Source organism: Nannospalax galili, unplaced genomic scaffold (assembly GCF_000622305.1).
Source record: "Nannospalax galili isolate Female #2095 unplaced genomic scaffold, S.galili_v1.0 scaffold290, whole genome shotgun sequence".
Taxonomy (NCBI): Eukaryota; Metazoa; Chordata; class Mammalia; order Rodentia; family Spalacidae; genus Nannospalax; species Nannospalax galili.
The window spans coordinates 7,994,119-8,022,101 of NW_008331486.1; the positions used below are offsets into that span (position 1 = coordinate 7,994,119).

The window sequence follows — 27,983 nt, forward strand, 5'->3', positions numbered from 1 at the left end:
AGAGAGCCTCAGCTGCGAAGTGATATGCTGGCAAACCCCACCAGCCAGAAACATGATGATGATCCGGCCAAAAGAGCAGCGCTTCAGTCAAGACAACACCTGATCAGTGTGAGGCAACTAAGGACCCCGGGGCTGGCAGGTAAGTATCTGCTGGGGTGATTACAGCATTCCCCTTTAATTAGCTCCTCCACATGTTCCCGGCCCCACTGGGCATGGCTGAGCACCCCTCAACACAGGCTCCAGAAAGAGCCCATCCTTCTAGTCAGTCTGTGTCCAAAGCCACAGCCCAAGAAGAGCCAAAACCCAAAACCTAAGCCACTAGTGGGCTAGCTCTCTCCCAGCACAGCCCTAGCTCCTGTCCAGTGAACACAACTAGATCACGGCACCCAGCAGCCAGTGAGGGCCAAGAAGCAGTTGCACCAGGGCCCTGGTATGAGGACAAGGGCAAAGTAAGCCTAAGACAGGTGAGGAAACTAGGCCATGGCAGGTCAACTTTGCCCAACAGGCCCAAGCTATAAGTAGAGGACAGAGAGCCAAAGTACCAAGAGGCAGCTCAGTTGCTGATACCTGAGGTAAGAGGCTCAGGGTGGCTCTGGGCCAACTGGGACATAAACCCAAGAGGCCACTGGAGGCCTGGGACCCAGTTCTGGGAGATGGCATTGCAACAGCACACAGCATGTGAGATCATACCCCCGGTGGGCTGACTGCCAGGCTGCCTGCAGCTCCTGCTCTTCCTACACAAACAAGCCAAAGAGAAGGTTCACAGAAGGAACCCAAAGGCAAACCCAGACCAGCATTCGCCCTCTGCTCAGCATCTCCACTGGGAAGGAAGCTGAGGAAATCAACCCCACAGATCTATGCACCGGATGCTCAGGGCAGTGGTGTCCAGGGATTCAACCGAAAACCTACAGCCAGGGAGCCGTTGAACAAAGCAGGGCCTGACTCAGTGGGGCAGTCATTTATGCCACCAGACAGGAGGTGCACTGTCCCCAGGATTGCCCTGGAGCTCAGTACGAAGCTGTGGTGCTGGAGACTGAACTTGGGCCTGTGCTGACTAGGCAGACACCCCAGCACTGCGCTGGCGTCCCAGTGTTCTACGCACCTCCCCACGGAGCACATCTACTTCTTTTGCCTTTGTTTATTTCGGTGCTGGGCATGGAATCCAGGACGTGCTAGGCAAGCACTGGACAACCGAGCCACACCCCAGCCTCCCTCTCACCACCTTCAATTTCAAGTTAAATAAAGATATCAATTAGCAAAAATGTAGACTATAAAACTGCATATTTACCTTGCTCCCAATTATAATAGTCTTCTATTCAGATTTTAAAAAGTGGGACTATGGCAGCAAGTGCCAACTGCACTGTGCTCGGGAGACCTGCCTGCTGCGGGTGAGCAGCCGCATAGTGCTGCAGCAGGCTGTCTGCCTGGGCATACCTCAGAGACTCTGTAGTCAAAGGTCAGCTTCTTCCCCTTCACGCCTTCATTGAGGGTTAGGATGAAGCCGATGTAGTCAGCATACGCCTGCCAAACAGAGAGGAGAATGGGCAAAGGAGGTAGTGTCAGAGCTCACCTGCCCCAGCTGCCCTGGCTCCCAGCCCAGCAGCAGGACGACACAGATAACGACAGATACTCACACACCTCCCTGGCAATAAGGCATGCCACACAGTGACAAACCAGCACAGCCAACGCCTCAGTCAAGGTTCACCAAGTGCTCACGGTAGCTGCCGACAGTTTCTTTATACAGCGCCACAAGTCAGATACTATTGTTCCCATTTACCAGTAAGGAAAACCAAGGCTTCAAGGGGAGAAATAATCAGCCCAAGGTTTCCTAAAACCAAGATCTCATCAGTCGTGGAGGCAGAGCCCAGACAGCCTACCTCCACAGCTGAGTAGCCAAGTGCCTGACTGCTCTGCCGTGCCAGCAAGAGTTCAAGGAATGTCCAAGGGTCCCTCCCCAGGTCGTCTTCCAGCTGTCTCCCCAGGAGACGGGTCAAGTGTCTGGTGCAGTGCAGATGCTCTGCCTCCATAAGGAGCCAGGTCTCCTAGCACACCAGCCCTGCTTCTACCAGACTCTCCTCCTGCTGTGCTGAGGTGACTCCACACAGGGAGAAGAAAATATAGAGATGCAACCCCAGGAGGCGGCTGCTGAGGGAATGCCTCATTGTCTTGTCTCTTCTTCATCCCTTGGTCCTCCTACTTTCTTCCTCCTCCTCCTCCTCCACAGTAACGGGTGCTGGAACACCCATGACAAGTCCTGAGAACAAGCATGGCCCACCTAGAAGGGGGCATTTCTACACCATGGCCCTCTCGCCAGCCTATGGGATGGACCCAGGAGGCTGGGGGCGCGGGGGAACGGATGGACCACGCACAACAGCTTTCCCTGAACAGGAGCCTTTGTCCTGCACACACTGGAATGCAAAAGGTGGTGTCACATCTGGATCCAACAGGTAAGTTCAAGGCAAGGGATGGTTTTCAACTGGGGTGACTCAGCTCCCAGGACATCCATCAGTATCTGGAGACACTTTCAGTTGTGACAGCCAAGGGAAGGGGGTTGCTGGCACCTAGTGGGTACAGCTAGGGGAGATCCCACCGTGCACAGGACAAGCCCCTCCAAGAACCACCTGGCCCAGATGCCAACAGTGCTGAGGCTGAGAAACCAGGCCAAGCAGCCGGGCAAAAGGACTCGACCATGTCCTCTGAGCAGCTGAGGGACTGAGGTGCCCATCCTGGTAAACACACAGGAAAGAGCCTGACAACCAGCTGCAAACATGAGCGGGCCGACGTGTGGAAGAAGGGACAGGCGCCTGCACCCACTGAGGGTGGAGCAAGGCAGGCGGGCTGAGCAGAGTAAGCAGGGCAGACTGGAGTGGACGATCCACCACACAGGCAAGGGCCCATGCCTGCCATCTGTGCAAATGAAGTCCTGTGGCAGCTGTGGGCCTGGCCTTGGGGCCTGACTGGAGCTGGGCCCAAAGCCTTCCCTGAGAATTCAAAATGGTCTCTTTTTCTCAGTCCCCACAGACCAGATCAGAAGCCTAGGAGGTACAAGCTGTTTTCTTCTGCCCACCATCTGGGCTGAGCAGCAGAGAAAGCCAGCTTGTAGCCGGGTGTGCTGGGTCCCAGTTCTTAGCTATTTTTAGGTCAGCCATGTCCCTGGCCAAGGCATCCACAAGCTGGCCTTCCCTTTGCTGCCCTGGCTCCCACATCTGTGGCTCCTTGCAACCAAGAATCAGTTCAGCATAAGGATACTCAAGGAGTGATGACTTCTAACCATAGTGACTGCTGTGGCCCAGGACTCACAGGCCCAGACCTTCCTGATAAAGCAACTGTGGACTGACTGCGCCTGAGGGAAGGGACAGTCAGCTCCCCTCTAACCTCACTTCCTAGTTCTGACAGCTGAGGCTCCAAAAGCAGGAGGGCCAGAGACACATAGTCCTGGCCTGGAAGCCACTGTCTAAAAAGATTCAAGTTCTCACGCCAGTCAACCCTGAAGTGCAGACGCTGCTGGTACCTGAGAACGCTTCCATTTGCCCATATCTGGAACTGTGTGGATCTCCTTTTTCGGAATGATAAAGTTTTGAGTGGCTGGAGGGGTCTCCTCCGAAGAATCTTGACAAGGAAAACAAAAAGGCAAAGAGGTAAATAAAATCTTCCCGCCAACACAAGCACGCACGCGCTTCCTTCTCTCCCGTTTTCAAACCAAGATTTCAGCAACTGAGCCCTGGTAGATCCAGACATACTTCCAAGACAGTTCAGCCCAACCCATGGTCTCCTGTCTTCCTCATTCTACAATGAGAGAGAAGAGGAAGAGGGCTCAGATGATTAAGTGCTTGTCACACAAGACTTAGAACCTGAGTTCAGATCCCCAGTACACACATAAAATCTGGGTTCAAGCTGGTGGTGGCATACACCTTTAATCCCAGCACTAGGGAGGCAGAGGCAGGAGGATCTCGGTGAGATCAAGGCCAGCCTGATCTATACATAGAGTTCCAGGCCAGCTGGAGCTACAGGGAGACCCAGTCTCAAAAAAATCTGGGCCTGGTGGCACATGTCTGTAATTTCAGCACTGAGGAGGCAGAGCCAGTCTAGCAAAATCTGTGAGCTCCAGGTTCAGTGAGAGACCCTATCTCAAAAAAAAATAAGGTAGAGGGGGCTGGAGAAATGATTCAACAATTAAGAACACTTGCTGTTCTCCAGAACACTCGGATTCAATTCCCAGCACCCACATGGCAGCTAACAATCATCCGTAATTCCAATTCCAGGGAATCCGACACTCTTTTCTGGCCTCCATGGATATTACATACATGTAGTGCACTTATATACATGCAGGCAAAACACTGATACACATTAAAAATAAACAAACAATAAATAAATAAAAATAAAATTTTAAAGCCGGACGTGGTGGCGCATGCCTGTAGTCCCAGCACTTGAGAGGCAGAGGCAGGCGGATCTCTGTGAGTTTGAGGCCAGCCTGGTCTACATAGTGAGTTCCAGGACAGCTGGGGCTACAGGAAGACCCTGTCTCAAAATAAATAAATAAATAAATAATAAATAAATAAATAAAATTTTAAAATAATAGGGCAGAGAATGATTGAGGATAACATCTAGCACCAACCTCTGGTCTCTATGCACACACACCTGTGCACACGAGCACACGCACGCACACACACACACACACACACACACACACACACACACAAAAATACATGAAATTGACTGGCAATCTCTCCAGTAACCATGCCTCTCTGCTCCCTAATTGGGCAAGGCATAAAGAGAAAATGAAGCCAGGCATAGTAGCACACACCTGTAACCCTAGGACTTAGGAAGCTGAGGTAGATTCAAGGCCAGCATGAGCTACACAATGAGTTCAAGGGCAACCTGGGCCTGTCTCAAAAGAAAAGGCCAGGCATGGTGGCGCATGCCTGTAGTTCCAGCACTTGGGAGGCAGAGGCAGGCAGATCTCTGTGAGTTTGAGGCCAGCCTGGTCTACATAGTGAGTTCCAGGACAGCGAGACCCTGTCTCACCCTGTAGCCCCAACTGTCCTGGAACTCACTATGTAGACCAGGCTGGCCTCAAACTCACAGAGATCTGCCTGCCTCTGCCTCCCAGTGCTGGGATTAAAGGTGCCACACCCGGCAAGATCCTATTTCAAAACACACACACAAAAAAAAAAAGAAGAGAAGAAAAAGGAAATCAAGTTGACCTCTTATACCTCCACAGGCAATTAGAAAAAAACCTCAACCAACACTTGAAAAAACTCACCAACCTACTGAATAAGCAAAGACAGAGATATTACATGGGGTCTCTTTTCCCAGATAAGGTTGGAAAATTAAAACCATCCGGCATTGATCTGAGGAAGGGGCATCTCTCGTGCAAACACGCCAGTGGGGACACTGGCTAGCAGGCCATTCCACTCTACCTTTTGAGGTTAAAAACTGCACATAGTAACCACAGAGCTAACGTATCCTTCAGATGTGTCAGAGAAACAAAGGGAAACACGGCAGTGGCACTGCCTGGGAAAATGAGAAACATCCCAAGTGCCAATCGGTAAAGAACTGGTTAGATAATGATATGGCACATCATGGAACTCTTCGTGGCCTTTGTTTTTATGGGTTTTAAATTTTTTATTATTTTTACTTTAAGTTACATGCTGTGTGTCTGTGTGGGGCTATGCTCATGTGTGAGTGCAGGTGCCCTTGGAGGCCAGAGGCATCACATCCCCTAGAGCTGGAGTTACAGGCAGTTGTGAGCCGCATGATGTGGGTGCTGGGAACCAACTGCTCTGTAAGAACAGCACATACTCTTAACCACTGAGCTTGTTTTGAACTCATGACAATCCACCCACCTCAGCCTCCTGATTAAACCTGAGTGACCACATCAGGCTTCTTAATATATTTTAGTTATTATTTTTATTTTATGTGTGTGAGTGTGTTGCCTGCGTGTATATAAGTGTACCCGTGTCGTGCAATGCTCATGGAGGTCAGAAGAGGGAGTTAGAATCCCCTGGAACAGAAGTTGTGAAAGGTTGTTAGCCCCCATGTGGGTACTGGGAATTAAACCCAGGTCTTCTGCAAGAGCAGCCAGTGCTCTTAATTGCTGAGTCATCTCTCCAGCCCCTCTTTATGGCTTTTAAAAGAAATAAAATCTATATCAGAGGCATAAGAAAAACAGTCCAGATATTTAAAAGGGAAGAGAAGTCACTATTTTAGTACAATCCTGTTCTTGTTAAAAAAAAAAAAAAGGGGGGGGGGCTGGAGAGATGGCTCAGCGGTTAAAAACACTGAATGTTCTTGCAGAAGACCTGGGTTCGAATCCCAGCACCCACATGGCAGCTAACAACTGTCCATAACTCCAGTTCCAGGGGATCTGACAGCCTCTTCTGTCCTCCACAGGAATTGCACGACACGGGTGCACTTACCTACACACAGGCAATACACGCATACACATTAAAAAAAATAATAAATTTTTAAAAAAACTATTCTATTAAAAATAGCATACACATACAGTACACACACCAGAAAAATCTACAGGATAAACACCAAAAGTTACTAATGGTCAGACAGTTTGGACTTCCACTTTTGAAACTACATATTCCAAAATTCCAACAGGTCTGAAAACCCCATTTCGTTTCGTTTTACAAATAAATTGATAGGAAGACATTTGTAGGCTTTGTAACCCTACTTGGTGAAAGCATTTATACATTTTGATGAAATAATTTTTCTTGGCTAGGGGGTATACCATATCCTGAAATATGAGAAACTAAGCTCACTTTTTTGGGGAGTCTTTTTGAGGCAGGATCTTCCTACAGCCCCAGCTGGCCTGGAACTCACTATGTAGACCAGGCTGGCCTTGAATTCACAGAGATCTGCCTGCCTCTGCCTCCTGAATGCTGGGACTAAAGGCCTGCGCCACCACACCTGGCAAGCTCACTTTTTTTAGGGTTTTTTTGTTTTTGTTTTTGAGATAGGGTCTCACTATGTACCACTGGTTGGCCTGGAACTTGCTATGTAGACAGGCTAGCCTCGACCTCGGAGATCTGCCTGCCTCTCTGCCTCTGTCTCTTGAGTGCTGGGATTAAAGAAGTGCACCACCATGCCTGCTAAAATACAGAAGCCAAACTCCAAGCAAGCCTTTCCTGTCCCCCATGCCTTCAAAGTTGGAAGCCCGACCCACAACTGGATGAGGAAAGGGGGGGGGTGTCAAATCAGGGCCCCAGAAAAGACCAGAAGCTATCCTCTGCCTCCCACCTATCCTGCACACCTTGTTCCCAAAGCCAAAAAAAGGCCCTACTATTAGTAAATTGCTACTTTAAATAAGATGCTAAATAAAAAACTTTGAAAGCCAGTCTGGTGACCCATCTACAGTTTATGGGAACATGGTTTATGGGATCATATTGTATGGGAAAGTGTTCCACATTCTAAATAATCAACTTGCAGATGATCTTTGGACATCTAACCCTCTTAAAAGAGAATTGTTCCCTGCAAGAATCTGCCTTTGGAGCCAGGCATGGTAGCACACACCTTTAGTCCCTGTACTTGGAGGCAGAGGCAGGTGGATCTCTGCGAGTTCAAGGCCAGCCTGGTCTACAGAGTGAGTTCAGGTGGTCACCTGGGACTACAGGGAGACCCTGTCTCCAAAAAGACAAAAAAAAAAAAAGAATCTGCCTTCAGAACACTATTTCACAGGGAAGAAAGCCTTCAGACCTGGTCATGTCCCCAAGAGGAAAGGGCCACGTTATAGGAAGCACATCAGTGAGTCATTGAAGAAAGACACACAGTTGCCAGAATACACAATCACAAGCCAAAGCCAAAGCCAAAAAAAAAAAAAAGTAAGAAGCCTTCAAAGACAGGACTGATGAGAGATCATATCCACCATCTCTCCAGATCATACCCACCATCTCTGCCAAAGAACCCAGGGGACAGCCGATTCCCAGCAACCTCATAGTTTAAGATTGTAACATCTAAAGTTTCAGACTTTCCTTTAAAAAAACTCCAGGCCCAGGGGCTAGAAAGATGGCTCAGCAATTAAGAACACTGGTTGTTCTTGCAGAAGACCCGGGTTCAAATCCCAGCATTCACATGGCAGCTAACAACTGTCCTTAACTCCAGTCCCAGGGGATCTGACAGCCTCTTCTGACCTCTGCGGGCATTGCACGACATGGGTGCACTTTCCTACTTGCAGACAATACACGCATACACATAAAAATAAATAAATAAAAATAAATAAATAAAAAACCCCAGGCCGGGCATGGTGGCGCACGCCTTTAATCCCAGCACTCAGGAGGCAGAGGCAGGCAGATCTCTGTGAGTTCGAGGCCAGCCTGGTCTTCATAGCAAATCCAGGCCAGCTGGGGTTACAGGGAGACCCTGTCTCAAAAAGACCAAAAAAGAAAAAGAAAAAAAAAAAGAAAAACTCCAAAAGCAGTCAGGTGCAGTGACACGATTGTAATCCCAGCACTCGGGGTAGAGGCAGGAGGCAGGAGGATGAAAGCTCTAGCCAGCCTAGGCTAGCCAAAGAGACCCTGTCTTAAAACAAAACAAAACAAACTGAGCCTGGTGGCCCAAGTCTACAATCCCAGATCTAGGGAGGTGAAGGCAGAAGGGTCAGGAGCTCAAGTTCATCCTTGGCTACATGATGCGTTCCAGGGCAGCCTGGGTTATATGAGACCCTGTATCAAACCCACAAAAACAGGAGCTGAAGAGATGGCTCAGTAGTTAAGAGTGCATGGTGCTCTTGCAGAGACATCTGTTCTCAGAACCCACATCAGGCAGCTCTGGCTTCCTCAGGCACCTGCAGTCACACACACACACACATACACACACACCCGAGCCGGGCATGGGGCGCACGCCTTTAATACCAGCACTCGGGAGGCAGAGGCAGGCAGATCTTTGTGAATTCAAAATATACAGAGAAATAACTATATTGGGAAAATTTATGTATTAATAGTAGTGATTTTCAGAATATATTAATTCCCTTAATTTAGGCATGTACATTCTATTCTATAATCACAGTTTCCAGGGTATTAGCATTAGTTTTGTGCCTAAACGGTTTCTGTGCTCAATGCTCAGCCTCTTGATAGAGACTGTCGGTAACCTTCTGAGAATGCTTCTTTGGAATGCACACATTGGAACATTTCCTGAATTCTTATATGAGCCAAAAAATGTCTTCCTTTTGTTTATGGAAGAATTATTGCAGAATGTCTTCCATTTTTAATTTTCTGAAGATTTGCTGAGCAAACATTGATTCATTTTCTACAGATATTAAATGTTGCTTAGGAGACTGAGGCCAGCCCCTTATTCCTTCACTGATACTACTTTTATCTTTTTTGGTCTTTTGACTATATGCTAATATATACTTACTGTTAATTCTTGAGTATTTTTAGTTTGATTGTGATAAATGCTTTTTTCAGTTTGCATATTTGATTTTCTTGATTTCTTAATTTGTGGGAAGATTTAAATATCTTCTAGCCCGTTTTTTATTTATACCTTTATTTTATTTTATTGCGGTGATAGGGATTGAAGCCAGGTCCTTGCACATTCTCAGCAAGCACTATACTGATAACTACATCCCCAGGCTTGCTTAATTCTTTATGTTCCTCGCTTATGTTTAAATTTAGATTTATTTTGTATAGCTTTTATAGCTATATCATGGCATTTTAAACCCTTTAAAACTTCATATTTGTTTACATTTCTTTTACGCTTGAAAAGTTCTGTATACTAACTGTCCCCTATTGGAGTTTTCTCAGTATGTTTTCCTTTGTGGTATTTACAATTTGGTTTAGTATTCTTTTTCTGTGGGAGACCACGTTGCCTGGCAGCCCTCCCTGCCCCCCAGGGCAAGGCCTCCAGAGAACTTGCTGATCAGTCCTCCCTGCCCCCTAAGATAAGCAGCCCGCCTTTAGTCCCAGCACTCAGAGGCAGAGGCAGGGCATTCTCTCTGAGTTCAAGGCCAGCCTGGACTACATAGTGAGTTCCAGGCCAGCAGGGAGACCCTGTCTCAAAAAAAAAAAAAAAAACACATGCCCAAAACATACTGTAAATGTTGCCCCAAGGAGCACGCTGGGTCATCACTTCCTGTTCAGAGCCAGCCCTTGTTGGCATTCCCTGAGTACCACCATGCCCACACTTGCTCACAGCTGACTGTGCACACAACTCCATTAGGAAAGTAGAGTAGCCTCATTTAAAAAATTTTTTGGTCTTGCCAGGCTTGGTGGCGCATGACTTTAATCCCAGCACTCGGGAGGCAGAGGCAGGCAGATCTTTGTGAATTCAAGTTCATCCTGGTCTACATAGTGAGTTCCAAGACAGCTGGGGCTACAAGGAGACCCTGGCTCAAAAAAGACAAAAAAAAAAAAATTTAACTCCTGTTTCAAACTTCAAAAAGGGCTGCCTCCTCTGGGAACCTGGATCTTTCCAGAAGCCAGATAACCTTCCAAAGCTTTTTCTTTCAGTGCCTGTGGGAGACCACGCTGCCTGGCAGCCCTCCCTGCCCCTCAGGGCAAGCAGCCTCCAGAGAACTTGCTGATCAGTCCTCCCTGCCCCCTAAGATAAGCAACCTTTCCGATGATTCAAGATAAGCCTGAACAACCACCAATTTCCTTAGCCTGCAACCAGACTCAGGGCGCCAGGTCCCCTCATCCTAAGGGACATTCATTAACCTGTTGAGATAATACCTTCCCTCCCTCTTCCCCAGCTAACTTCCCGCTTCAGAATCCCCGTGGAAAAATAAACTTTGGCAGCTTGATCAGAGTTCTTTGTCTTGCTGTCATTCTTCGTGTCTCTTGTCCCATCATTCCAGGTCCCTGGGAGTTCGAGTCTCCGTCTCCCGCCCTGCAGGTCGGGGCAAGTGTCCATGTTTTGACCCCCAAACACCTCTTCCCAGGTCATCTTCAGGGACACTCATCTAAAAATAACTCTGGTTGCCCTATCAGTCATGTCTCTTGATTTTATCACCTTAACTTACTAAAACACATGAATGGAGGTTTGGGATAATTTAAAATAAGTGTCTGAGTTGGCTGTGGTGGCACCAGCCTTTAACCCAGCACTTGGGAGGCAGAGGCAGGAGGATATCTGTGAGACCGAGGCCAACCTGGTCTACATAGTGAGTTCCAGGGAGACCCTGTCTCAAAAAGACCAAATAAATATAAATAAGTAAATTGTAGATATAGATAGAGTCTGGTTTTGAATTCCCTGACAGAGAAAGCCCGGGACCGTCCTCATCTACTGGGCGGACAACCACAAATGGTGCTTCTTCTTTCACAAAATGTCTCATTCCTGAGACTTTCCCAGGGACCACACCATGTGAGGCAGAACAGAAGGATCAGGAAAAGCTTTCAAAGCACGAGCTGTCTTTAGCCAACCTATGACTTTTCAAAGTTATCTATGGTCAGTCCTTCTACAAACCACCTTTCTCCTGGGGGGCAAAGAACCGGGGTCTCCATCGGAAGATCCTGGCCTGCACATCCCGCCCCAATTAAGGGACATGAACTCCAATGAGGCCACCGGTGTAAAACCGAAGTTCCGGGTGATGATGCCACCAGCTCTCTCATCTTGCACAAGCAGACGGTTTAAATGAGTGGTTTGGACACCACGGGTAGTTTCGCTCTATAAACTCTGCAGCCACTGAAACCCCGGGAGGGAGCGATGGGGTGGGAGGTAACGTGGAGGGCGTGGAGGAGGCAGGCTTGGGGCGAGTCAGGCCCAGGCACATCCCAGCAGGCTTGGACCAGGGATGCTGGAGTTCCCGGCGCCCCCCATCCCTGGCATCATCTCTACCCCCATCCCTGGCATCTCTGGCCCCCAGGTCCAGCTCGGGGTGTGGGGGTGAACACGAGCACACACGGCCCCGATGAGAGGCCTCCCTCCACCAGCGTTGCGGGGTCCCCCGTCCGCAGCCCCCGGTTCCTCTCCAGCCCACCTCGACCCACCCGCCCTACCTGGCGGCGGCTGCCGCTCGCCCTCAGCCATCTTCTCCCGTCGATGCTCGCGGTCCGCTCTCACCGTCCACCCCGCAGCACTTTCCCTCTCCCGGCTCCACCGAGCTGAGCACTGAGCGCCGGCCAGCTACAACCGGAAGCCGAGAATTAAAGTCACCCCCGGGAAGGCGGCCGCCGTGCGGGCGCAGGGCGCTCAGGGAGCATGCCCACCAACGGCCGGCTCTGGGCGCCCGCGCCGGCAGCGGCGACGGCCATATTGGTGCCGGGCGCCGCGGAGCATGCGCACCAACGGACGCAGCCTACCCCGCAACCGCTGTCGCGGCCGCCATATTTGTGCCGGGCAGCAGGCTTCAGTAAGGGGATGGGAACGCTGTGGCAGCCATGTCTGGGGGGGCGGGTGTCAGCTGTCATCTTTGTGCGTGGCACGGAGTCTAACCCAAGGAATCCGAGACATCCCTGTCAACATGGTTGTGTTTTCCTGCCACTCTACGAGTGATGTTCAAGGGCAATCGGCCTTCGATGCACAGCACCGCCCCCAACAACTCAGGCGGCGTTTGGAGGCGGAGAGCGAGCAGCGCAGTGACCTCAGCTGCGACCCCGTGCCGGAGGCCCTCCCAAGCGGCTTCAGCCGCTAACTAAGCCCGAGGCCTAGTCCCGACAGGTCGCGAGCAGGCCCAGACAGGCACCCCACCCCCCGAGGCCCCGCCTTGGTCCCGCCCCCGGCTCGCGCCTAGCCTCCCCGGGCTGCACCCGCTGAGGCTCCGCCCCGCGAGCCCTACTCCACCTGCCGCCCGCCGGGCCCGGTGGGCGCGGGGCCTCCTCCGCCCTCTGTGGCGTGACTCGGCGACCTTGAACCTAGCTAGAACCCTAGTTGGGGACTCACTGACCCCAGCCGCGGCGCGGACTTTGTGAGAGGGGCGGAGCGGACCGAGTGTCCGCAGGCGGACCCTAAGGATGTTAGCCTTTGCCACCAGGACCTGGGTGAGTGCGGCCAGAGTCCGGCCCCGATGCCCCGAGACCGGGCAGGGCGGGTGAGCCCCGAGCCAGGCGGGCCGCGCAGCTGCGGCTGCACTGCGGCCCTGGCTGGCAGGTTGCAGTTTGTAAAGTGGGCAGAGGCGGTATCGAACCCGCGACCTGTCGAGGACTGGAGAACGGAGCTTTGGTCTGGCTACCTTTCCACACAGAGTGTTGAGCTCCATCCTCACTCTTCAGGCCCATGCATTCCTGCCCAGACCAGGGCCGCTTCTCCAAGCCTAGCTCAGTCTCCTTGAGTTTATCAGATACCCCGCCCCCCCCGTTTGTATGCGGTCAAGAGAACTTCAAATGGAGACCCCAGCGGGGCTATACAGAATGTCCCTCAGCTGGCAGGGGAAGCAGGTGGCAGCCCCTTCCCCACCCTATACCCGCTGTTGCTATCCCCTGAGCACCTTCTCCTTGGGATCCAAGCATATGTTCACAGCGAAGCCTCTGTCTCAGACACTGGGCTGGCAGCTGAGGGTGCCCATCCTCAGACAGACTGTTCTAGATGGTCTAGCAGCACCTGAAACTAGCCTCACACTTTCCACAGAGCTGTGCCCTGTCCCACAGACTGCTGTTACATCATCCTCTGGGACCACCACACTGGCCTGATCACTTTACAGCTGGGGAAACTGAGGCAGGAGGCACTTGACCAGATCCTATGAGTGTGCTATTTCCCAATCCCAAAATTAGGTTCTTTGACTTATTTTTCATACCAGAAGTCCTTCCATTTTTGACCCCCATCTGAATGAGCCGGAGCTTAGAAAAAAATAGATTTTGGAGAAGGAGTGGCCACCAAGGGCCCCAGAGTCTAGAAGGAAAATGGATGGGCAAGGTTTGTGGCAGCCGCTGTCCACTGGTGGCCCTTTCTTGGCGTTTCCTGCTTTTCACCAGTCCCAACCAAGACTAATTTCAGGACCATGAGTTAGCGGCCAGACTGTTTCCATCCTGTAGCCAAGTTTTCCCACATCAAAAAGATCTATGCAGATTTTGGCAGGTGGATTTTTTAATACCTGTTGGCCTGCCTCCCTGGCGCTGGGCCCATCCAAAGAAGAAAGGTTTCCAGGTTTCCTCCTCCTCCAGTGCTTTCTACCGGCACACTCAACCTGCCCCCCATTCCTTCTCTTCTGGAAGCTGGAGAGGGTAAAGTGGCCACTGCAGTCCAGTAGCCCCACTGCTACAACCTTAGTGGCCACCACATCTGTGGATTCTGCCCACTGCCCCCTCTCCCCCTGAATTTTCTTGTCTTTTCTTTCCAGCCCAGGCAGGTGACTGTCTCTTGCTAGTTTCTGCTCATCCACTTGGTAGCACAGTTAGTCTTAGAGATCCAGCCAAGGCAGACAGACAGGGCTCACAACCTCAGTCCTGCCATGGAGGACGAGCAGCAGACAGAGAAGGTATGGACCAGGGTATCTGCTGCTTGCGTGCCTCTGCGCCAGCAGCCTGGGACCTTCCTGTCTCTCTTCCTGCTACCTACAGTCTCTCTCAGGTTCCCTCCACCTGTCTCTTTCTGCCACCTATCACCCTCCATGCCTGGCTACTCTGCAATCTCTGCAGCACTGCCTCATTCCCCATACCCCCATCCATAGTCAAGAAGAAGCCCGGAGGCTGAAGACTCACCCACAGGCGCTCTCACTGACTCCTATTTTCAATCTCCTCCTATTTTTCAAGATGGAAAAGGTGGGGGGAAAAGAAGTTGGGAACCTCGGCTCAGAGAGCTAGCTGCCACCTCTCTGCTGGCTGGTTCACCTTCCCAGGACAAGAAGGGGGAGGGGGTCTTGTGCATCCAGACAGGTGGGAGGCCCCCTCACCTCTGCCACCCCAAGTGCCATTCATCTCCACACCCCAGCCTTCCCCATCTTTCCTACACCTCCAGGCCCCAGAGAGGCGGGACTCCTGCAGCTTGAGGGCTGGGCAGCGAAGGGGGGGCACCACCCATGAAGCTGTCTCTGCCCCCAGGGGTGACACTTAAGAACCCAAGACTGCAGTTTGGGGAGAGCTGGGCTCCAGTCTGGGAAAGAATGAACAGCCTGTTCTGCCTCCCGCAGGTGAAGCCCCTGGGCCTCCTCAAGCCTTCCTCCTTGATAAAGGTTTCTGGCCGCTTGAAGGCTCACCAGGATGCACTGCCGCGGCTGCCTGTGCCCCGACTCCAACAATCCCTGGACAGTTACCTCAAGGCGCTACAGCCCATCGTGAGCGAGGAAGAGTGGGCCCACACCAAACAACTGGTGGATGAGTTTCAGACTTCGGGGGGTGTAGGGGAGCGCTTGCAGAAGGGGCTAGAGCGCAGAGCTAAGAAGATGGAGAACTGGGTGAGTGAGACGGCAGGGTGTTGATGGTCCCCCCAGAGGCCCTGGGTTCTCCTGAGCATCCCTCAGGTTGCCGATTGATGGCTGCACCCCCACAGTCTCCCCTTACCAGCCGTTCTGGCATATTTGCCCCTGAGCACTTAACATGTGCCTGGCACTCAGCAAGTGAGGGGTGAGCAAGAAGGGCCTGGTTGCCACCCTTCAGAGCTGGCATTCAGTCGGGGTCGGGGGAGAAAGATGAGAAGCAGGATTGCAAGTCAGTAGGCCTGAAGTTGTTTTAGGCAGGAAAGTTCCGTGGAAATAAAAACAGGTCATGTGGACAAGAGGTGTGGCTCTGTGGTAGAACACTTGCCTAGCATGTGTGAGACCCTAGGTTCCATCCCCAGGACTGAAGGGAGGGGGTAGGTAAGTGAGAAGGAGTGAGGGATGTGAATGGCAATGTCTAACAGAGGGAGGGCAGAGAAGGAGGTATTGGATTTGAGACCTGAGGGCAGAGGTGGCACAGCATGTCATGCTCTGGGACCAAGCCTGGGCAGGAGTGGACTGCAGAGCAAGGTGAGCAGGCAGAGGCACTGAACATGGCACTTAGGCTTGATGGGACAGCCTCAGGCAGGGAGTTTGTGTCAGCCTGTGGCTGCCTAGATGGCCCTTGTTCTGTCTACACTAGCACATTATTCAGGTCTCTGTATTCCTGTTAGGCACAAAGATTTAAAAAAAATAACCCTAGGGGTTGGGGATTTAGCTCAGTGGTAGAGTGCTTACCTAGCAAGCACAAGGTTTGGTCCTCAGCTCCAGAAAAAAAAAAAATAAAAATAAATAACCCTAAAGCCAGGTGTGGTGACGCACACCTTTAATCCCAGCACTAGGGAGGCAGAGGCAGGCAGATCTCTGCGAGATCAAAACCAGCCTGGTCTACATAGGGAGTTCCAGGTCAGCTGGGGCGACAGGGAGACCCTATTTCATAAAACCAAGACAAATAATAATTTTTTTTTAAAAAAAGCCCCAGCTGCTGGGAGGGAAGCAAGAGCAGGAACCAGAGGGATGAGACCAGTACCTTCACCTGGAGGGGCTGTTGGTGGCTAGGCCTGGTGCTTCATAGAGACAGGGCAAGTCCTGAGACCCAGGACTGTTTGGAAGGCAGCCAGTGGCACTTGCTAATGCAACGGGACTTGGATTGGGTAGTCCCTGTTTAAAGCAAGTGGGGAGAAGGGGGTTATCAATATAAAGGTGCCCAAGAAACAAGCTGGCTATGGGGGACAGCCAAAGCTCGGTTCTGGTCCTATGAAATATAGTCTGTACAGGGTATCGGTTCCACAGATCGCCCCCTTCCAGTACCAAAATGCACAGATGTTCAATCCCTTAAGGAGTGCAATGTTTGCATCTAACTGAAATACCCCTCCTGTGTGCCCTGAGTCATCTCCAGAGGACTTACTGCTAATGCAGTGTAAGCACTATGTCAACAAGTATGCGGTAGAGTTTAAAGAATAATGACCCCAAAAATGGAGGTCTGTACATACATGTTCAGTCCAGATGCAGTAGACGTGGAACCAGCAGATCTGACTGACAGGACAGGATGAGGAAGTAGGAAGTACCTACTTCCATTGGAGCCTGTGGCCACATGTAGGAGTTGTTGGGGACAGGCAGCTGAGGCCCAGAAAGGTAGAGCAAAGTCCAAATCCTTGCAGTAGCTCTCAGGGAGACCCTGAGCTACACAGGAAGGCCTGGCCGGCTCAGGGGGCCCAGTTCTTGGCTGTGAGTCAGCAGATGGTAGTTACCTGGAACCCAGCTGGAGCAAGTAACTTCCTCTTGCCAAGGGCCGAAGGCAAGTGGCCTAATGCCACAGGCCAGCCGTTCTACGAAGATAGTCTATGTAGTGACTATCCTACTGCTATTTGGGATGGAGCGGAACACAGTGAGAGGTCTGGATCCCAAGAGGTTGAGGGACCTGCAAGAGACAGGTGCTGAGGTGGGGTTGCCATCAGCACAGAAGGCTCGAGGATACCAGGCACCTGGAAGTGTGCACAGCCCCAAGATAACCTTTAATGCCATGCCTGTGGCTGCCCCCCTGGGACCCCCCAGGGCAGAGAAAGGGCCCATCTCACTCCCACAATAATTTACCCTCTCAGTGAGCTCCCCCCTCGGAATTGCCCAGATCTTGAGATGAAAGTAGATGTCCACTTCCAGTCTGAGGCCACTGTGGAGGACCAGCTCCTGCGGGCAGCCAGGACACAGGTTGCTTCTCCTCAGACAGCTCCCGACTGAGGATACTGAGAACTCACGCAATGAACTTTCTTTTCCTTTTGTTTTTTTTCTACCTATCTAGGGATGCATTTATGTTTATTTATACTAGAGTATTATAATCATTGATAGAGAATTTGTAAGATTAAGAAACCTGAAGACTAGGGGTATAGGGGGCTGGAGAGATGGCTTAGCAGTTAAGAGCACTGACTGTTCTTGAAGAAGACCCAGGTTCGAATCCTAGCATCCACATGGCAGCTAACAGCCATCTGTAACTCCAGTTTTTGGGGGACCAATGCCCTCTGCTGACATGAGTGCACTTCACACATGCAGAAAATACACTCATACACAAAACAAGAAAACAAAAAGACTAGGGTGTTAGCTCAGTGGTAGAGCACGTGTTTATTAGCAGATATGAGAGCCTGGGCTCAATCCCCAGCACCTCAAAAACTAAGAGAAGAATCTCTGCTCGCCTCCCACTCCCCGCCAGTTCCCTTCCGGTCTTTTCTCTCCCATCTCTTCTCTTTGGTACTCATTGCTCAGCGAAGATGATGGGGTGGGGAGGCAGGGGAGGGTGCTGTGGACCTCAGCATTCAGTGGGAGACTCTGTGCTGCAGAGAGACCAGAGGACACCAGGCCCAGCCAGGTCCCTGGTCCTGGGGAGGAAGGGGACACCAGGTCCCCATGCCCTACTCCTCATGAGCTCTGGTCCTTGTCCAGCTGTCTGAGTGGTGGCTCAAGACAGCTTACCTCCAGTACCGCCAGCCCGTGGTCATCTACTCCAGCCCAGGCGTGCTGCTGCCTAAGCAGGACTTCGTGGATCTGCAGGGTCAACTCCGGTGAGTGACTAAGGCTGGCGGGAGCAGCTGGTACACAGGGCTCTGTGGGCTTCCAGAACCCTCAAGTCTATTCCCTGGGAGATTGGAGGAACCTCGACCCTGTTCCTTTATCCCCACAGACAGCCTCATGAAGTAAGGAGCATCATCCATATCTTACAGATGGGGAAACTGAGGCTCAGTAATATAAGGAACCTCCACCTATGATTACCATCAAGAAGGCAGAGCCTCCAGTGCCAGAGCTTTGTAGCCATTCACTACCAAGCCTTGGCCTGAGTCCCTCTTCATCTCCTCAGATGGCCACACAATGACCTTTATACACAGTCCCCTTTTCCACATTCAACCATGTCACCTGCTCTGGCCCCTGTTCCACTCCTACCAGACCTAAAAATACCAACAGCAACAGCGGGAGCTCCTGCCCAGGAGGCTGCCACCAGCTGCTCCCACCAGCTTCTCTTAAAGAGGCCAGGGCAAGAAGAGAGGGAGGGAGAGGGGACGGCAGCATGCTTCAGTGGTCAAGGGATGTCTAGCATGCATGAGATCCTAGGATCCAGCTCTAGAATACACACACACACACACACACACACACACACACACACACACACATACATGCACGCGCAACACCAGGGCTGCCCCCTGGTTAGGGATGGGGCTCAGCCTAGGATGCATTGAAGGCAGAGTCCTGAGGGACATAATGGCTCAGAAAAAGAAAGGGGCTCAGCAGAGGGGACACTTGGATCTGGAGGGCTCCCTTTCCAACCTACCCAGTTCCACGAGTCTGTACATAACTGATGCTTTGGGCTATGGTTCAGGCCTGTGGCGTATGGTACCAGCCCCTGGTAACCCCTGATCTAGCCACAGTTATGGGGCTGAACAGCATCCAAGTCCTGCCAGGCCATCTCCCCCTCTGAGGCCTGCTGCAGACCTCCTGCTGGAGAGGACAAGGAAGAAGCTCAGAAGCCCCCCACCCCCGGTTGCTAGGTCACCTTGAGCTCCTCAGGACTCTGCATGCAGTACCTAGCCGATGTCCCTGGTCCAGGACTCCGCCTTGGATAGCCACACAATTCATGTCTCTGCTCCTTGCCTCCAGGTTCGCTGCCAAACTCATCGAGGGTGTGTTGGATTTCAAGTCCATGATTGACAAGTGAGCAGCCCTACCCCTTCCCTGACCTCCCTTACCCAGGCCTGCTAGCACCACAGCCACTCCTAACCCTTGCCCTGACCACCCAGTGTGTCAGTCTGGGCACTAGGCAGGCCTGCGTATCAGTCATTTTCACTCCCTGTTGGCTCAGCCTTGGAAAGGGTTTTGGGGACAGTGAACACTGGGGATTGAGACACTCAAGTTCTCTGCTTCTGCTCTTGGGACTTCTCATGGTGACTGTGTTGTCCCAGCCAAAATGGGTCACAGAGGTTGACTCATGAAGCCCAAGAGGGAGAGGGAGGGCATTTCTGGGTGATTCATAAATAGGGCCCCTGCTCCCTGGAAAGTACAGCACTCCTGACCCCTCCTACACTCTGATGGCCCCTGCTCGTGCTGGTGGTGAGTAGAGATACCAAGGGGTGGGTGCCACACCCTGCTCCCAGCAGGGCCAGCTGGTGTCTGTCCACCCTGGCCTCCTCTCCACTCACTTGCCCAATGACTTCCTTCCTGTCCGTTCCCCACAGCGAGACCCTGCCCATTGAGTACCTGGGGGGAAAGCCACTATGCATGAACCAGTACTATCAGATCCTGTCCTCCTGCCGTGTGCCGGGCCCTAAACAGGACTCAGTGGTGAACTTCATAAAGACCAAGAAGCCGCCCATGCACATCACTGTAGTGCATAATTACCAGGTGGGCACCAGTGCCCCTTCTGCAGAGCCCCCGCCCTACTCCAGCCCCTCTGCTGGCCCCAGACCACACCAGCTGTGACCTCCACTACCAAGCCAGAGGAAGCTGATGGGCATTCTCAGCCCTAGACCCTCCAGCCCCCTTCTCTCCCGTCTGTGCCTGGCAGTTCTTCGAGCTGGATGTGTACCACAGTGATGGAACACCGCTCACCTCAGATCAGATCTTCGTGCAGCTGGAGAAAATTTGGAACTCATCACTACAGACCAACAAGGAGCCCGTGGGCATCCTAACCTCCAACCACCGTAACACCTGGGCCAAGGCCTACAGCACTCTCATCAAAGGTGCCTCTGGGGTCAGGGGCTCCTTGTACACTTAAGTGGGCACAGAACCAGGCTGGGGCAGCCACCTGTCTCACTGGACCCTCAACTTGGAGCAGGTGTTGTTGGCCCATTTTATAGATGAGGAAACCAAGGGTCAGGTTGCCTAGGCTAGTTTCTCCCTTGTAAGTAGTAAGTTGGAATTAGACAAGTGCTCTGGGTAAGGCGCCCACTTCCCTACTTCTGCTCCTAGAACTCCCCACCAAATTCATACTGACCATGGGCATTGTCCTAGAGTCAGATCACTGACTGACTGCTGCACTAGCTCTCCATGTGACCCTGGCCTTTGCTCTGCTGTGTCTACAGTGGGCCACGTGTTGGGTCCTTCTCCTAAGATGGGCATGGGATGGCTGGAGACCTTGTGCGGGGGAAAGCTCTGAATATACATCCAGCAGGCCCTGGGGGCCCCCAATTTTATGCAAAAGTGAGGTCAAAAGAGCCCAGGACAGGAGATCACCGGCTCTGAGGCTTCTTACCCCCACCCTAACTCCTGCAGATAAAGTAAACCGGGAGTCAGTAAACTCCATCCAGAAGAGCATTTTCACCGTGTGCCTAGACAAGCCAGTGCCCAGGGTCTCAGACGATGTCTACCGGAACCAGGTGGCAGGCCAGATGCTGCACGGGGGTGGCAGCAAACTCAACAGTGGCAACCGCTGGTTCGACAAGACACTGCAGGTAAGTGAGGACCTGGTGGGGCCGTGACCCCCCCCCAAATGTATACCCAAGCTTGGTCCACCAAGACTCCGGACTTCCTGCCCTTCCTTGGGCCCAGCGTCCCCAGCCTCCTGCTTATAAAGCAGGCGGGAAGCGAGAGGGCTGGACGCTGCTGTAATTAGCAGGCAGCCAACCTGTCATTACCAGGCCTGCATGCCACTGCTCCCCCTAGAACAGATTTTCAGTACGTGAGAGACAGCTTGGAGTCTAAGGTCAGGCAGAGTGGTGCCATCTGGGCATGACATTCCCTCTGTGCTTATAACACGGTGCAGTAGAACTCTTGGGTGGCGTGCTTCTGTCAACCTGCTTCCAAGTTGTGCTGGGCACAGAGTGTGCCTGGGTGTACCCAAGGAATGTCACCACAACTCTCAGAGATGGCTTCAGGACCATTCCTGAGAGATCCCCCAGAGAATGGCTGGGGCAGGAGCCACCCCCCAGGGACCTGGGGCTGACAAGCTCCCTACCTGCCTGCAGTTCATCGTGGCAGAAGACGGCTCCTGTGGGCTGGTTTATGAGCATGCAGCAGCAGAGGGGCCCCCCATCGTCACTCTTGTGGACCATGTCATCGAATACATGTGAGTATGGTACACCCTCCTCCCTGGTTCCTGGTGACAGGTGGCATACAGGTGACATTTGTCCCTACTTTGAAGGAGTCTGTGTCTGTCTCTGTCTCGTCAAAGGCAGCAGCAGAGGCCATGTTTCTAGTCAGTTAGACCTGGCTTTAAATTCTGGCTCTGAGACTCATGTGAGGCGAGCCGAGGCTGAGCTCTGATCTGACAAGATGGCAGTGCTGGCAGAGCCTGTTCCTGGCATTAACGCAGAACCACATGAGAGCCACACCCATTATTTTCATGTGGTCCTTGCTGGCCCCCAGGACACCCCTTTGAGGGAAGGACTTTTAAACTTGAACTATTTCTTCCATAAGAATACCCAGTGGCAGCACCTACAGCACGTTTCGTGACCAAAAATTACCACCCCAATATAGGGAAGCTGGGAAGCGCAGGCTCAGGCATTCTGAAAGATCAGTGGTCCCTAGCACTACAGATCCACAGTTCTGCTGTCAGTCCAGGCTTGTTAAGTGCTCCTGATCCAGATGAGCTGTTAGCAAATAATGCAGCTGAGCAGTGAAAGACCAGCAAAACCCCACCACAGAAAGCAAGAGCATGGACCAGGCTCTACGCCATGAATCTGATCATCAGGTGTATGTCACTTCTGTTCTGCAGACTTCTTCCTTTCTGTTTGCTTTAGTGGACATTCTTAGAAACACAGAATAAAAGTCTAGGCATCTGTCTTTGGTGATTACGTGCACATAAGCAAATCTTTGTCCTGATTCACTGCTGTAAAATTTGAGCAGAGGCTAGCCTTGTCGTCTGGATTGTTGTGAGGCCACTATATGCAGTGTCTCTGCTTGCTTAATGTCCTAGTTTGCTTCTTCATTGCTGTGACAAAACACTCTGACCACTACCAACTTGGGGAGGAAAGGGTTTATTTTTCTTACATCTCCTGGGTCACAGTTCATCAGGAATTCGAGGCAGGAGCTGGAGCACAGGCCATGGAGGAACGCCGCTTATTGGCTTGCTCCCCTGGCCCCTGCTCAGCCTGCTTTCTTACACAACACCGGCCCACCTGCCCAGGGGTGGCACCACCCACAGTGGACTAGGCCCTCCCGCATTACTCAACAGTCAAGATGTCCCTCAGCCAGTTCTATGGAGGATATTCCCCAATTGAGGTTCTCTCAACCCAGGTGTGTCAAGTTGACACTAAAGCATCCAGCACAGTGAGTATAAAGCACTGTGAATGAAGGTTGTTGTCAGCTTGATTGTTTGAAGCAAAATGAGAACATTAAATATCACAGCCCTCACTAATTAAAAAAAAAACTTCTGGCTCTGAGTATCCCTGCCTTGTGACCTGGGACGAGTCTCTTGCCCTGCCCCGGCCATCTCCATTTGACTTCTTGAAAGCTGGAGGGCAGTTTCCAAAGAGCAAACCCAGGAAGCTTGCTGGGCCACCCACCCCAGCCCCAGGGACCCTCAGACTCCAGTAGCACCACATGAGTCTGAGGCCCCCATGTTCCATATAGAAAGAAGCCCGAGCTTGTACGGTCTCCCATGGTGCCCCTCCCAATGCCCAAGAAGCTACGATTCAACATCACACCTGAGATCAAGAACGACATCGAGAAGGCTAAGCAGAACATGGGCATGTAAGCACCAAGCTGGGTCCTGTGGCAGGGAGGGCAAGCCACTGGGTTGCCAAGTGCCTATTTCTCACCCCCTTTCCTGGGCCTCCTCCCCAGCATGATCCAGGACCTGGACATCTCCATGTTGTTTTTCCACCACTTTGGAAAGGACTTCCCCAAAACAGAGAAGCTGAGCCCCGATGCCTTCATCCAGTTAGCTCTACAGCTGGCGTACTACAGGTGCACCCGGTTTGACTGTCACCTGCCTGATAAAGGAGGGTGGGGGCCACACCCCAGTGCAGGGAGAAAATGTGCTGAGACCCATCTCCCACCAGGATCTACAAGCAGGCATGTGCCACATATGAAAGCGCCTCTCTGCGCATGTTTCACCTGGGCCGCACGGACACCATCCGCTCAGCCACCACAGACTCGCTCGCCTTTGTCAAGGCCATGGATGACTCCAACGTGACGGTAATGAGAGGATGGAGCAAGGGTGGGTAAGCTGTCCTTGGGCTGTCTCCTTTCTGCCCTGTCCACGTTGTTGATTCCCAGTGATTGTAAGTCTGTGGTATTCCAGCCCCACAGTGGGCAATGGGAACTTAATGGAAGATGGAGCCACAGATATGGTTTAGCTTCCTGGCAGCCAAAGCAAAGCCATCCCCTTCATTCACAGAGGTCAGCCATCTGCCCGTGAGCCTCTCCACAGGCTGGGCCCCAGAGGCTCTAAGAGACAGCAGTTCCAGAACCTGCTGAAGTGCTGGCTGGGGTTGGGGAGGAGATGGGGTACTGCGCCTTAGCTTCCTCTGACCTCTCCAGGAGCACCAGAAGGTGGAGCTGCTGCGGAAGGCTGTGCAGGCCCACAGAGACTATGTGGACCGTGTAAGTGAGCCCTGCTCTGGGTCGCTGCCTGTTACCCGCCCTGCTGTCTGTCCTTCTTCCTGCTCATCCCTGCTAGGGCCGCCTCTTCTTGAGCCCTGGAGCAGTCTCCATTTTGAATGAGCATCTTCATTTGAAAGTTGGAGAAACTGACCCAGCACCGGCCTGGTCCCAGTTCCATGGTCATCTGGAACACTGGCCCTGGCATCCTGTCATGCACTCTTCCTAATGGCCCAGCAGATGGCACCTCTCCTGCTCACCAGCACCTGAGGCTGTAGCCAGGGAGGTTGTCTGGGTGCTCATCCTGGCTCTGGCCACCAGTGGGTTCAGTGTGCCTGTTCATAGCACACATAGACACTGCCTGTTACATGAGGTACACACTGACCATGTTACACAGCACAGTCACTAACCATTACACGTATGTATAAACACCACCTGCTGCACAGCCTGTACAGACCCTGCCTGTTAAACGGCATGCAGAGACACTTCCTATGTTAAATGAGGCTCTGTAACAGCCAGGATGGGCTGAACTACCCTTTTTTCTTTTTCTTTTTCTTTTTTTTTTTTTTTTGGTCTTTTTTGAGACAGGGTCTCCCTGTAGCCACAGCTGTCCTGGAACTCACTATGTAGACCAGGCTGGCCTTGAACTCACAGAGAGCCACCTGTCTTTGCCTCAGAGTCCTGGAATTAAAAGCATGCACCACCACACCCAGCCAGAGCCCATGTTTTAAGTGCTGCACTGCCCCCATCTCTCTGGGAAGATGTCTGCTCCTCCATAGCCCTGTTTCCCCCTCTGGGAGACAAGGACTTTTCTGCCTGGACACCCTGTCTCATGGTTCTGAGAGACCAGTGGCTGGAAGAGGCGGCACTGCTGAAGGCTCCCGAGGGCAGGGATACCCTGTGGCCCTGTAGGGCCTGTTTCTGACAGTTCCTCTACCATGCAGGCCATCCGTGGGGAGGCTTTTGATCGGCACCTGCTGGGCCTGAAGCTGCAAGCCATCGAGGACCTGGTGAGCATGCCTGACATCTTCATGGACACCTCCTACGCCATTGCTATGCACTTCAACCTCTCTACCAGCCAGGTAGGCCACTGTGCCAGGTGCCCAGGGCAGCTGGGCCTCAGCTACGATGAGGCTCACGTGGGTTATCACAGGCTCACTGCCAAAACAACTGAATTCCCAAGCAGGAGCTAAGGGCAGGGACATCACTGTAGCAAAGGTAAGAAAGCTCAAACGTGGGACTGGAGAGATGGCTCAGCGATAAAGAGCACTGACTGCTCTTGCAGAGAATCCGGGTTTGATTCCCAGCACCCACATGGCAGCTACGAACCGTCCTTAACTCCAGTTCCAGGGGAATCCGAAGCCCTCTTCTGACCTCTGCAGCATTACACGACACAGGTGCACTCATACATTCCGGCAATACGCTTGTGCACATAAAATAAAAATAATAAAAAATAGCTGGGCGTGGTGGAACACGCCTTTAATCCCAGCACTTGAGAGGCAGAGGCTGGTGGATCTTTTTGAGTTTGAGGCCAGCCTGGTCTACGTAGTGAGTTCCAGGACAGCTGGGGCTACAAGGAGACCCTGTCTCAAAAAGACAAAATAAATAAATATTTAAAAAAAAAAAAAAAGCTCAAACTTTTAAGAAAATTTGCCTCTTTCATTGGTGAGTTAACAGACCAACCTGTGCTGGGTGCTGGGACACAGCCAGGGACAAGCCACAATCCAGCATGCAGCACCTACAGAGCGAGGGCATCTACCACCAGGCGGGCTGGGAGTCGGGAGTGCTGCCCCTCCAGGAGTGTAAAGGAAGGCTCACCCCCAGGAAGGGAGTGTCCGCAGCACAGAGGAAAGGGCGGAGCAGGGTAGGAGCAGACAGAGGCCAGCTGCCTCCATGGGACAGGAGGACTACCACAGGCCTGAACATGATAGCTCTGACCCTCTGTCCCCAGGTCCCTGCCAAGACAGACTGCATCATGTTCTTTGGACCCGTGGTCCCAGACGGTTATGGCATCTGCTATAACCCGATGGAGGCCCATATCAACTTCTCCGTGTCAGCCTACAACAGCTGTGCTGAGACCAATGCTGCCCGCATGGCACACTACCTGGAGAAGGCCCTGCTGGACATGCGCACCCTGCTGCAGAACCACCCCCGGGCCAAGCTCTGAGCACTGGGCCCAGGCCTGCCAGTGCCACAGCCATACCCACTTTGGGATGGGCACCTGCCACAGCTCAATTCTTGGCTCCCATGCCCCCAATTTGACTTGAGGCAAGGAAGCATTCTGTAGTGGGACCTCTAGGTGCAAGCCAAGTGCCTTCCAGGGCCTGTCCTCAGCACCTACCATGCATGGCCCAAGTCCAGGGGCTGAATTCAGAGGTTGAGCAAGACTACGGGCCAGGCCCCCAACATAGCATTCAGTGCCACCACCACCAGGAAAGGGCATCAGTCCATCCAGCTCGGCCCTTATCAGAGTGGGGATTATAGAGTTCCTTTTCCTCCCAGCTCAGCCCTGGCCAGTCTCTTCTCTCTCCATAGACAAGGTGGGCTCTGTGTCCTCATCTTCAATTGCCCAAGGACCTGGGGTCAGAGGGTGATCTAGAGCTGAGGGGGAGCTTCCATTGAAGCTGAGGGGTAAGGCTTCCTGGCTGAAGTGACTCCAGAGGCCTCCAACCACCTGGAGGTACTATCGCCCACGTGGCTACTGTGCTTTTTCAAATATGTCTGCCAAGTCCCAGCCCTGTTGCTTCCATTCAGCTTGATTCTTGAACCACATTCACGGTTGTTCAACATGCCAGGTAACTAATAAAGGGGAGATGTGCTGGTGACCACTGGTTTCAGCTGAGGGGCAGGTAGAGGTCAGACACCTGGCCTGGCCTTCCCACTTTCCCTGGATCTGGGAGTTGGTGTCCAAGGAGCCAGTGAGCCAAAGGGCTCTCAGGGAACTGAAAGCCAGTTCTGACCTCAGGGTGCCGAGTCAAAGATGGCACCAGCCCCCAGTGGGTCTCCTGCTTCACCAGCAACCTCCTGCCTGGGGTCTTCCAAAGTCCCATGGGCTGTGGGATGGAGTAAGCCATGTGGCCAACACCCACTAGCCCCCCAGGGCTGGCCCTGTACTGAGCCCAACAGGAAGAGCAGGTACATGGGCACCAGGCTGTCACTAGAGGCAGAGGCTTGCCAGAGGGGGGCTGGAGTAGCAACCATCAGCCCAGAGCCACAGTTGCCCTGGCCATACATTGTAGAGGTAGCATGCCCTGCCAGTCTCTGGGGCATCTCCAAACCAGGAAAGGTCTGAGGGCCCTGAAGCTAAGCCCCAGCCCACGCCATACTCACTAGCTGTCCCAGGGCAGGACTGGGGAGAGGCAATGGGTAGGGAGGAGAGGCATTTCAGGAGTTGGAGGTACAGAGAATTGGCCTTGCCAGGGTGTTGATAAGGGGCCTGCCAGGCTAATCAGGTTTCCCCAGCGTCCCACCTATAAGGAGGCAGATTCACAGTGTCGTTCACACCAAGCCTCAGAGAACAAGAGTTGGAGCCCAGGCAGGACCCCATTACAACTTTAAAACTATGTGATAACTAATTTGAGATCTAGGATGCATTCTTCCCCCTGCCCCCGGGATCACTACCAGTTTTAAGTCCTGCCCCCCCAGGGGGTCACCCAGCTTACTGCCATGTCAGGAA

General features: G+C 52.4%; 2 protein-coding genes across 2 annotated transcripts in view; one reads left to right on the plus strand and one right to left on the minus strand.

The window, feature by feature from the left end:
* Ptpa (protein phosphatase 2 phosphatase activator) overlaps positions 1 to 12,217 on the minus strand; it is a 32,532-nt gene extending 20,315 nt beyond the window's left edge. The window contains exons 1-3 of the mRNA XM_008825990.2: positions 11,937 to 12,217; positions 3,512 to 3,609; positions 1,435 to 1,521 (exon numbers count right to left, since the gene is read on the minus strand). Of these exons, the coding sequence (XP_008824212.1) occupies positions 1,435 to 1,521; positions 3,512 to 3,609; positions 11,937 to 11,967 (216 nt within the window). The 5' untranslated portion in view covers positions 11,968 to 12,217. The remainder of the gene's footprint in view (positions 1 to 1,434; positions 1,522 to 3,511; positions 3,610 to 11,936) is intronic.
* A 673-nt stretch (positions 12,218 to 12,890) lies between these two features.
* Crat (carnitine O-acetyltransferase) lies at positions 12,891 to 27,132 on the plus strand. The gene is made up of 14 exons (XM_008826002.3): positions 12,891 to 12,917; positions 15,002 to 15,265; positions 18,221 to 18,339; positions 19,427 to 19,480; positions 20,002 to 20,167; positions 20,331 to 20,505; positions 21,038 to 21,216; positions 21,730 to 21,830; positions 23,336 to 23,455; positions 23,549 to 23,671; positions 23,767 to 23,902; positions 24,248 to 24,310; positions 25,252 to 25,389; positions 26,259 to 27,132. Exons 1-14 carry the CDS (start codon positions 12,891 to 12,893, stop codon positions 26,472 to 26,474), a joined length of 1,881 nt encoding a protein of 626 aa, XP_008824224.1. The 3' UTR covers positions 26,475 to 27,132.
* The last annotated feature ends 851 nt before the right edge of the window (positions 27,133 to 27,983 follow it).